Source organism: Amphimedon queenslandica, unplaced genomic scaffold, assembly GCF_000090795.2.
Source record: "Amphimedon queenslandica unplaced genomic scaffold, v1.1 AMPQUscaffold_13358, whole genome shotgun sequence".
In the NCBI taxonomy this organism is placed as follows: domain Eukaryota; kingdom Metazoa; phylum Porifera; class Demospongiae; order Haplosclerida; family Niphatidae; genus Amphimedon; species Amphimedon queenslandica.
The window spans coordinates 3,980-16,166 of NW_003546406.1; the positions used below are offsets into that span (position 1 = coordinate 3,980).

General features: G+C 34.4%; 2 protein-coding genes and 1 long non-coding RNA gene across 3 annotated transcripts in view; all 3 read right to left on the reverse strand.

Moving 5' to 3' along the window:
- Nucleotide 1: 1 nt before the first annotated feature.
- On the reverse strand, nt 2–7,499 carry LOC109582753 (deleted in malignant brain tumors 1 protein-like). The gene is made up of 35 exons (XM_019997665.1): nt 7,416–7,499; nt 7,231–7,360; nt 7,019–7,183; nt 6,756–6,962; nt 6,548–6,715; nt 6,328–6,498; nt 6,117–6,278; nt 5,897–6,073; nt 5,667–5,852; nt 5,437–5,607; nt 5,221–5,388; nt 4,999–5,178; nt 4,791–4,949; nt 4,582–4,743; nt 4,337–4,501; nt 4,106–4,288; nt 3,890–4,057; nt 3,681–3,842; nt 3,468–3,629; nt 3,244–3,420; nt 3,052–3,198; nt 2,834–2,998; nt 2,632–2,787; nt 2,408–2,587; nt 2,196–2,360; nt 1,982–2,146; nt 1,772–1,933; nt 1,549–1,728; nt 1,318–1,494; nt 1,111–1,272; nt 899–1,063; nt 662–844; nt 448–618; nt 241–402; nt 2–198 (listed from the first exon to the last, which is right to left on the reverse strand). Exons 1-35 carry the CDS (start codon nt 7,497–7,499, stop codon nt 2–4), a joined length of 5,844 nt encoding a protein of 1,947 aa, XP_019853224.1.
- Nucleotides 7,500–10,315: 2,816 nt separating this feature from the next.
- On the reverse strand, nt 10,316–10,807 carry LOC109582759 (uncharacterized). Its single transcript, XR_002185214.1, has 3 exons — nt 10,657–10,807; nt 10,474–10,610; nt 10,316–10,378 (listed from the first exon to the last, which is right to left on the reverse strand). It is a non-coding gene; the product is annotated as an uncharacterized LOC109582759 (long non-coding RNA).
- A 946-nt stretch (nt 10,808–11,753) lies between these two features.
- The window catches only part of LOC100636158 (deleted in malignant brain tumors 1 protein), an 11,616-nt gene continuing 11,182 nt past the window's right edge, over nt 11,754–12,187 (reverse strand). Inside the window, exons 40-42 of the mRNA XM_019997666.1 lie at nt 12,110–12,178; nt 11,890–12,063; nt 11,754–11,836 (exon numbers count right to left, since the gene is read on the reverse strand). Coding sequence (XP_019853225.1) covers nt 11,754–11,836; nt 11,890–12,063; nt 12,110–12,178 — 326 coding nt within the window. The remainder of the gene's footprint in view (nt 11,837–11,889; nt 12,064–12,109; nt 12,179–12,187) is intronic.

Below are 12,187 nucleotides of genomic sequence, written 5' to 3' on the forward strand. Positions count from 1 at the left end.
ATTACCTAACTTGTATTTTGTAATAAATATAAATACTTTGACAAATTAAGCCAGCATCATTATGTGACTTGCAGGTATATAAATATGGACTGCTGTGTGTACAGTTAAAAATATGTCCTTCTGACCCAGTACAATTCAGATTAGTAATACCAAAGGACAGTTGTCCCTCAGTATAGCAATTGTATGTTGGTATAGCACCTATAATGATATTAATATAAATTATATTATAAATGTATTAACCATATGAAGAGTATCCAAGTTGTCTACAAGTCACTGCAGCATCATTAAAGTCCCATGTTTGATCACACAGTGTAGTCCATGTTCTCTCAACACACAGTTCAACACGACCAGCATATGTCACTGATGATCCACTCAGTCTTACATCACCATCATTACAAACTTCTGTTATTATTAGTCAAAGATGAAAAACATGTTTATTATGTTTACCTAAACATACAACACTTGCTGCATTAGTTATACCACAATTAATAGCAATACTGATATCAAAATACTGATTACAAGCCATTAGTGAACTGTCACTACTGGAACAATACATATTTCTCATAACAAATGGTGCCTGCCCTTCTCCATAATAGCTGCCACGCACAGGTACTGATCCTAAAATTATTGTAAATGCAAACAGATTCTTGGAGATAGCTACCTGTCATCTGATGACCAAGCTGTTTGCAAACAACATTAGCGTCAGTTGTATCCCAGAGATGATCACAAATAGTTCCCCACATTTGATTGTAACATATTTCAACTCTTCCTTCATACTCATTGGGACCACCAACTAATCTAACATCACCAGTTGTACACGAAGTATCAACAGTATCATCATTAACTAATAAAATTAGGATAATAAGTTAATAACTGATTTAAAATTCCAGCAGCTTACTCTGACATATCACATATGCAGCATTTCCATAGTAGCAGTATTGTGAAGTACTATTATTAAATGAGCATTCCCAAATTCTTGATTCAGTTCCAGTACAGTTTAAATTATAAAACTGCACATGTGCACCATTAGAATAATAATATCTATCAGGACTATGCAAAACACCTACCAGTAAGGAAAGTACTTAAAGAGACATGTAAAGCAATATCTACCATGACGTGAGAATCCTAATTGAGCACAAACTACACTAGCATCAGCATCATCAAAGCCAGTGTTACAGATAGTCCCCCAAACACCATTCACACATAGATTAATCCTACCAATAGAGCTATACCCTGAACCTGAGAGTTTAATGTCACCATGAAGACACTTATCTGTAAGAATGTAATCAATTAAGCTTTAAGTACAAATTATATTACCATGACAAGTTACTCCTAAATATTTATAATAGTTATTAGAGGAATAACTTCTGTAACAACTGATAGCTCCTTTTGAACAATTCAACAAAGAGCCCATGATGCTAGAGCAGTAGAACTCATAGGGAAATAATGGAAGGCCAGGATAATCTAGAAATGAGCTAGAATATCCTAGAGCACCTATAGTAAGCATAATTATGATAATACTAAAACAATGTAACATTTTGTGCTTACTTTGTGAATGACCCGTTGAGTTACAAACAGTTTCAATACCATAGTAATTATTATAGTTATCAGCACATATTCCAAACCAAACATGATTGTAACATAATTCAACTCTTCCTTCCACTTTGCTTGTTCCATTAGATAAACGCATTTGACCATTAGCACAATCAGAATACTCCACAGCAAAACCTGTGTATTTTGAAAGTTTAAGCTTCATTATAAAGATAACTACCATGACAGGCAACTGATACATCAGTGTATACAGTGCAGGATTCCTGTCCTTGTGTACTTGAGGGACAATCCCATATACTCTCTTCATTACCAGTACAATTAAGATTAACAATGTGAAGGGGAATGTCAGTATCATAATGGAGTCTTCCCATTGAAACTGATCCTAAAGTTGTCAGCAGTCAACATTATGACAAGAATTATGTGCACACACCTAATGCAGTGTATCCTAAACGTCTACAGACAACTTGAGCATCATTGTCAGTAAAATGATGATAGCATATACTACCCCAAGTACCATCAACACAAACTTCAACACGTCCAACATCTTCAGAGTAAGAGCTATAAGGCAACAGTCTAACACTACCTTCAGTGCAATCTAATTATAATATATTCCAGCATTAAATAAACACAAGCATTGGTCATACTGTGACATCTGATTGCTGCAGTGTGTCTAGCATCACACCTAGATAACTTAGTGTAATGTGTTAGACTGCATTGCTTAATACTAGTAGCAGATTGAGAGCAGCTCATATCAGCTACCAGCAAAATAGCTACACTAGAAGACTCAGCAAGATAAGTCATTCCATTGCCTTTATTAATGAAAAATTAACAAAGTAACTCAAAGTATGATAATTACCATTGTAGCCGAGGTCTCTACAGATTAGGTTAGCATCCACATCATAATTATAATTATCCCTATAGCAAAATGCACCCCAGACCCTATTAAGACATATTTGAACTATTCCTTCCACTGCACTTGCTCCATCAACCAAGCGAACTGCATAATCAGTACAATTATCATGTGCAATACCAACACCTACAGTTTTTTATTAAGATGAATCATATTTGTTAAAACCTAACCTTGACAAATAAGACCAGCATCATGATAGCTATAGCAAGACCCAGTAGTTGAGTAGGAACAGTTAAGCAGTGTACTTTCATTACCACTACAATTCACACTGTAAAGGTGAAAAGGTAACCAGGTCTCAGTAAAATATGAAGTTTTAGCTAAAGCACCTATGTATTATAAATATAATGAAAGAAAAAATATACAACATTCTACCATAAGGGGAGTATCCCAGCTGTCTACATACCACACTGGCATCATTATTATCCCAACCATTGTGACAAATGGTGCCCCAAGTTCCATTAATACATACTTCAACTCGACCAAATTCATTATATCTATCATCACCTTCTAAACGAACAGCTCCCTCAATACAAGGAGCTATAAGAGAGCAGACAACAAACAGATAAATAACAAAAGCAGATTAAACTTACATTCACATTCAACTCCAGCATGGTATGAATAGCCACAGGAAGAAGTGTAATAACTACAGTTTAGTAGAGCGGCTTCACTTCCAGTACAGCTAAAATATGATGAATGTACAATACCAAAACCTTTTCCAAGATTAACAGAACCAGCTCCTAATAATTAGTCGCATTATATAGTCTAGCCTATGAGCAGCTAACCAATAGGATTATATCCTAATTGTCTACATACAACTTGTGCCTCACGATTATTCCACCCTCTAGGGCATATTGATTTCCAAACTCCTCCATAGCATATCTCAACTAAACCAACATACTGGGACTGACCACCTGCTAATCTAACATGACCAGTAGTGCAGTTGGTAGAAGCATTGGATGCTATTAAATATAAAATCGACCATCATAAAAATACTTGTTACTGATACCTGTACATTGTACATTAGCATCTTCATAGTCAGTACAGGTGTACTGCTGAACAAGATTATGAGGACAATCAAACACGTTTTCTTCACTTCCAATGCAATTTAAGTCAATAATGTGAAAGGATTTGAGTCTTTCTGTGTATGAACTACTTCTAGCTTTAGCCCCTATAATTAATTATTTATTAATCATGTATGCATAAATTTTCATTATAGGACCTTGTCCAGAAAAACCAACTTGTCTACATACAACACTAGCATCATTGTCATCCCAATAATCATGACATATAGTACCCCAGGTCTTATTAACACATAGCTCCACTCTTCCCACCAATGGATCAGAGCCACCAACTAGTCTGATGTCACCATTTTTACAAGGAACTATGAATAATGTTAATTAAAATCTACAGGAGCAAGCAAACCCTTACTTTCACACCTCACACCAGCATCATACTCATGGCTAGTGCCTGGAATGTACTGTGGTTGTGAGTAGCAGTCAAGCAATGAATTTCCTGAGGAATAGCAGTATGTGTACATTAATATTGGACCACTTCCTTCACCAAATTTTGTGTTATACATATTCATATACATGGCGCCTATAGAATGCAAGTAAAATAAATAAATAACTTCATATAAATATGTACCAGTAGAGGTAAATCCTAATGCATTGCATACTGTCTGAGCAAAGTAATCACTGTTGTAAGGGTTGTAAACAGTTCCCCATGCATTATTAAGGCAAACTTCAACTCTTCCTTCATATTCTGTGCTACCACCAACCAATCTAATATCACCATCAGTGCAATTAGAATAGGTTGAAACACCATGAGCTGTAAAATATTTGATTGTTCATTAATGAATAAATATATTTAGTTTACCTGGACAAACAACATTAGCATCAGCCCAATTAGATGAACAAACAGGAGCATTAGCATCAACTAGACAGTCAAAAATGCTTTTTTCAGTTCCATTACAATTTAAACCAGTTAATAAAGTTATTCCACGTTCTTCACTATTCCATGAAGAAATAACAGCAATTGAACCTATAGCACAAGATATATGCATGCATGGCGATAATTTTGCACAAAATACAATGATCAACATTTAAAACAATAATAATTACCGTAAGGAGAAAATCCTAGCTGCCTACAAATGACACTAGCATCATTATTATCCCAATAGCCATCTCTGCAGATAGTCCCCCATACTCTTTGAACACAAACTTCAACACGACCATAATAGTATCCACCACCAACAAGACGTATGTCACCAGATGTACAATTTGCTAATGATACAACAACAGAATTAAAACATACACTTTACTAGACTAACCTTCACAGTTTAACTCAATGGCATTGTTAGTACAATACTGAATACTAGAATGGAGTCCAGAACCACATGACAACAGTGTTGCTTCATTACCCTGACAATTGAAATAAGAATAAATGATTGGAAACATTCCACTAGTGGTCCCTCTGGTGGATGAATGACCTATGCAAAATAACATATCTTAGCTTACATTTTTATTAGTGAAACAAACCATAGCTATAATATCCCAACTGAAAGCAAGCAATATCAGTTTCAATGTTATTCCAATTGTTATTACTGCAGACAGTTCCCCAGATTCCATTACTACACACATGAAGTATTCCTTGGTTAGGTGTAGATCCACCGTAAAGTCTAATATCACCATCTGTACAGTTTACTGGAATATAATTATCTAAATGGTATCAATTAATGATAATCACTATTATATGTATACCATTGAGTAGGCAAAAGACAGAAACTGCTGCATTGTACACATTAGGACATGATTCTTTAGTGTTAAACTGACAGTCAAATAAGTTACTCTCATTTCCATAGCACCGAACATTATAAAACTGATATGGATAGTTGTAATTGTACCATACACCTCTAGCACTTTTAGCACCTACAATTGTACACTAACAACAGGGAAAAAACAGTAAAAAATGTTTACCATAAGCTGAGTATCCAATGCTGGAACAGACAACACTAGCTAGATTATTAGCAATGACAGTACTACCATATCCACACACCATAACCCATGAACCATTGACACAGACTCTTACATTACCATGACGACTAGAAGGGCCACCATATAGTTCTATTTTATTGTTAACACAAGGATCTATTACAATATGGGGCAAAAAGTATCAGGTCAAATTCTATTAGGTTTTGTATTCTCACTTTCACATCTGATACTCAATTCTCGATAATTGTTGCACCCACTATACCACCACCAACTATAATGGTATGGATAATTTCTTTGGTAACAGTTACTTAGATTTGATTGAAAAGCACCACAAGACAGTTCATAAATGAAAATTGGATTATTACTAACACCAAACTTTGAGCTTGAAAGCACTATACCACCTACACAGCAATATAACTATGTGAACAGAATAAATGACTGTTACCTTGATATCCTAATTCATGACACAAAGTGTAAACATTTCTTTCGTTAGAAGAATGTGTAGTACAGACTGAACCCCAAACTCCATTCTCACACACTTCAACTCTTCCTTCATATTCTGTAGCACCATCAACTAATCTCACTTCACCAGTAGTACAACTAGAATACTTCACATCAGTAACTAAAAAAAGAGTATCAATGAAGTTATACACGTACTGTCTTACATTGACAAGCAAGAGCAGCATCATCATAATGATTGCATGAATATTCACTGAATGCATTCATAGGACAGTCCCAAAGTGAAGACTCTGTCCCAGTACAGTTAAGATCATTAATGTGAATATGCCAAGTTCCTTCAACATATGTGTTTTTTATTGCAGAAGCACCTAGTAAGGAGAAAAGAATGTGCTTATAAAATATCTAATAACTTGCTACCATAGGGAGAGTATCCAAGCATTCTACACACTACACTAGCATCTTTTTCATCCCAAAAGTGATCACAAATTGTTCCCCAGATATTGCTCACACAAACTTGAACTCGTCCATATCTCCTAAAATAGCTACCTGAATCACTGTATAGACGAACAGTACCATTGGCACAAGGAGCTACAAAGATAGATCTAGCAATGAAGAGTCAATAATTTATAATAAGCACTTTCACATTTGACTCCAACATCATAAGTGTGTGAACAGTATGATGGTATTAGTGGAGAATAGGAACAGTTAATTAGATGTGACTCCTGTCCACTACAATGAGTTAAAGACATCAGTATAGGACCTGAGCCTTGCCCAAATTCACTAGCTGTACCATATGCAACTGATCCTAAATACTATGTAAATAAGTTATTTTACATATACTTTACCTAGCTCCATGTGTCCTGCTTGCCTACACACAACATTACTGTCAAGTGTATCCCAAGAGTACCGCCAAGTCCAACTACTGTGGCTTCTACTGCATACAGTTCCCCATACTCTATTGATGCATATTTCTACACGTCCTTCATACTGTGTGCTACCATTAACCAGTCTCACTTCACCTTCCATACAGTCTGCTTTAAGTGTACCAATATCTTAATTAAAATAATTTAAAAATAGACACACTAATAGCTATTGTAGAGTCACTTACTCTGACAAAAGACATTAGCATCTCTGCTTATGGAACAAGCATAGCCAGCCAGACCATTATGTGGACAGGATAGTATAGTGGCTTCATTTCCTGTACAGTTCAAGTCAATGATAGCATGTGATTGTGCACTAGAACTGACATATGATACCACAGATCCTATAGCACCTGTATAGCACAAAACATAAAAGTTATTTGAAATGATACTATCATACCATAAGGAGAATATCCTAGCTGCTTGCATACCACACTGGCATCATTATTATCCCAAAAGTCACTGCATATGCTTCCCCAGTATCCATTAGAGCAAACCTCAACTGCTCCATATGAAAGACTTGGATTTGCCTAATAAGTATAATTTTATTACATTAGTATATAATAAATAATACAAGGTGCTTACCAGTCTAACTGAGCCATCAGTGCAGGACTCAGTGAATTGAACGGAAGCAGAAAAGAGCAAAATCAAGAAGACTAACTGAAACATTTTTCCTAAAGAAATATTTATTGCTATAAGCACATAAGACATACACACAGAGAGACTATTACCGTACAAAAGGAAATTTTGGAGGGACTAAATTTTGGCAAATTGGTAAATTTTGGATGTTTGGCGAATTTTAATTTGGCAATTTTGTGGCCATGTGCCATTGAGCTTGCGCATAATGGCTCAAAATGGCAAATTTTTATTTTGGCAAATGGCTATCAAAACCCGCGCCAAATTCGCCAAATTTAACTACCTCCAAAATTTCCTTCCATACGGTATATTGTGAGTTGTACCCTGAGACAAGCTTCACGACACATAAATAGCATTAGCTATCATAATTTGTAGCAATCATGCATGGCATGAATTGCTACAACAGTTTACAAGTCTACTCTAGCTTGACTTATTAAAATTGAATAAATAGCAACAAGAATTTCTATACAACTAATGTGAACTATGCTACTATGAACAGCAGCTTGTTAAACAAGATCAGAATCAAAATAAACATGAATGTCTTCTTTTAATAAAAAAAACATCCACTTATCACACATTTCTGTTACAGGTACTCTTCCTGCAGGATTGAAAGCCATTCAACCTGCTTACCAAATATTCTATACATAGTAATATTGTCAAGTCTCAGTACTATAAAAATATAGTGTTGTTTTAGTAAAAAAATCTAAAAATCCAAGTTTAATTGGAATCAACATTCTACAAAATCATAATGATTAATGTATGAAAAAAGTAAGAATCAAAAGATTCCTTTTGATGATATACTGTATACAACAAATTACTCTTTATTAGGGGTCTTAAACTCTATTACTTTGTTTCAATAACCTTATATGCATAATTGCATTACTACTACACTAGTATTATGTAATCCTTACTTTATAATAGCATTACCTCATACCAACTTTTTCACAACAAAATTTTGTGTTATAATAATCATAAAAATAACCAAGAATTGATTTCCTTAGCAGCACTGTTAAGCTTTGTTTTCATATAGTTTTGGCTGTTGTGTGGATTCTATGGTTTGCATACAACTATTGCCTGATCTCCATTCCCAAAATTGTTATTGCAAGGCTATATCAAAATCTGGCTTCAAACACTAATTAAATAAACTTGAGGGTTAATGGGTATACATAGACTAAGTGGTGGTGCCTTTGATACACCGACACACATAGCGAGTTCATAGCAGCATTGTTAAGCTTTGTTTTCATATAGTTTTGGCTGTTGTGTGGATTCTATGGTTTGCATACAACTGTTGCCTAATTTCTATCTCCACAATTGTTATCGCAGGGCTATATCAAAGTCTGGCTTTAGTGCACTAATTAAATAAACTACAGATGTTGAGGAATGTTGAAGGTTAATGGGTATACATGCCTAAGTGGTGATGCCTTTGATACACCCACACACTATACTACAACTCCACTAAAAATGAATTAACAAGATGCATATATTTTTACTAATGGCCAGTTGACAACAGAGTCTGAGCTAACCATCAGACATCACACATGTATACACAATACATTATGAATATCTACATGATTTTCAGGCTCAAGTAGATAGTGGTAGATAGTGGAGAGCAGCCTAAAATATTCTTCTTTATTTTCATATATTTTTATGTATTATATCTATACTAAAATAATGATCCAAAAGGCTTAAGACTTTAACAATTACTGTATACGTTCTTATTTTGTTAAGTACTATCTATGTACAGGCTGTAGACCTGTATCTACAGTCCCAGCACTGGGAGACAAAATTTTGACTTCTGATCCCGGCAATCGGTAGATTGCCGTAAAACGGCAATCTACCATAAAACGGTAATTAATAAAATGGTAATTTTAATTATATTGATTAAAATTGTGAACATTGATTCACTGCCATGTGTTTATAAATAGTTCAGTGTAAAGACACTAACTGTTGACAAACAAACTTTATATGTAGACTACACAAACACTTATAAAAATTAGTGCTACGTGTTATCTCTTACAGTTGCTTTAGATCCAATTTTCTCAATTGATGCAACTTTTTCTTCTGAATTAAAACTAATCAGTGATGGAAATAGTGAGCTCAACCATTAAAACGCTAAAATAAGAAATATAATTATAAAGAAAGGACATCTTCTGAAACTTACTTTAAAATATTGTCTGTAAGGAAAAGACTATAAACTGAGCTACAAAGCGCTTATAGACCTTTCCACTCTCCAACCGCCGCCTGGAGCAGCTTTTTGTACTTTTCCAGTATTAAAAAATTGATAGGCTGGTCGGTTAAAAATTTTGTCATCTACCAAAAGTTTGTACACAAAATATTGCCACCAGTATAAGAACAATCACTGTAACAATAAAAGTCATAACAGCAAAAACTATCACAAGAATCTCAGACAATGAGGCTCGTGCTACTGGTGTTCTAGTCTCGTCCCTACTGGTGTTCTAGACGGAGATGATGTTGGGCTTGAAATTAAATCCTCTACAAATTAAAAATATAATACGCATTGATTTTAATAATTATAAATGTACCACAGTTAATTCCTGTATATCCATCTAAGCAACTGCATACAGTGTCTCCAGCAATCAAACGACAAGTCCCTCCATTCACACAAATGTTCTCTTCACATTTATAGAGTAATGAAAATAATATTAATGTCAAAATATGTCACTTCTAATCAATGTGTTAACTAAGTTATTTTATTAGGTTGATTACCTGATTGATTGTAAGCTATTCCTTGATATCCTTCAAAACAGAAGCAACTATACACAAGGAGGATCACAAACAACTTAAAAAAGGTTAAAAATTTTATAGATTTAATATTTTTACTTGGCTAAAGTAGATCTATATCTTCTAGAATGTCTAAATCCCCTCCTGTTTCTTTATTAGCCTCTCCAATACTTAAATCACGAATAGCAGCAACATGAAAAAAAGCACAACTTGTCATCACCACACAACTACAGGTTAATCAAGAAATAACAACAGTTAAACTAACCTTTAATGCTTTTTCTTTTAGTTCTGGGGCATTGAACTTTGCATCAAACAATGAAGTGTATTCTGGTTTATAAAAAGTATTCCAGCTACCAGACTGACTGTATGTGAAGATACTATTACTGGGGTCATCAATAATCCCTATGTATAAACATATAAAGTACATAGTGTAACAAGAGTAACATACATGTTTGGCTAAAATTTGTATGTAAGTCTTAATGAAAACTTGGTTGATAAAATGCTGCTCACAATACAATTAGTGAATTAAATAATTGATCACAGTACATTAAGAGAGTCAACATTAGTTGGTATTGATACAGTGCTTTGACCAAGAGAAACAGCAACTGCATCTATTTATGTTAAAATATAATGTATACATTTAAAGCGGATACCATATGGAGAGAATCCTTGTTGTGTACAAACAACTGAAGCTTCAGTATCAGTCCATGATGAATCACAAATTGTACCCCATGTCTGACTAACACACAAATCAACTCTACCATATGATGGAGGGGAACTGGTATCTCCAACAATACAAATATCTCCATCAGTAGATCTAAATAATTCTATCATTTACAATAAAATACCATAGTGGGAAAAATTAACATAGTTTCATTTTTGCAATTGGTAGTACTGAGATCAATACATTGGAATTACGGAATCACCTATATCAAGTGCTGCTAAATATTCCCACTGTACAGTATAAGAATAAGCATCATCATAAAGTAGATCTACCTTCACACTTTACTCCGGCTAGTCTAGAGTTGTGACAGTTAGAAAGATGGTACAAACTTTTATTACAGTCCAACAAAGAGTCTTCCCTCCCTGTACATTGTAATCTAGTCAACAGTATAGGTAGTTTACTTAGACCATAACTAGACCTATCATTGGGTACTGAGTCCTAACAACAAAAATAAGTTGATTAACAACTTATTTAGACATTAAAATACCAAATGCTTGATACCCTGCCTTTTTACATGCTACATTAGTCTGAGTCTTCTATAGTCCAACCATCATCACAGACAGCTCCCCAAACATTTTTAATGCATACTTCAACTCTTCCTTCAAATGGAGTTGTTGTATTGTTCATATAAAAGAACTCAATTAATACAACAATTAAAATAAGAGAGACAATCACAGAATTATACACTACACAAAAATACTGTTAATTACAAAAATTACTAAGTATTTATACCAACAGAGAATCCACACAAATGTTAGTAACCACAACTATGAATTATAATATATTAATTAGTCATAAGACGTTGCATGTAATAACATTAACTACGATCCATGCATAACAGGATTGGTACCACCAACAAGCCCAATATCATCATTAGCACAACTAGAATATGGTGTTTGGGAAGCTAAAAATTATAAAAATAAATAGTATCAATACTAGATGTTTTACTATGCTAACCAATACAGCGAACTCCAGCAACTTCATGACTCTGACAGTTTATTGATGCACCAGAAGTTGTGTGCCTTGAACAATCTAACAATGATTCCTCTGATCCTGAACAAGATAAGGCTCCAATCACAAATGAAGGATTGTCACTGACACTGAAATAATTATTAGTAAAAGATTGTGATCCTGTAAAAAGATAATAACATGTTGGTATTAATTTCGATTTTTTTACCAAAAGGTTGTAGTCCTAATTGATAGCATACCACATTACTGTCACTAGAGTCCCATTGGTTATCACATACTGATCCCC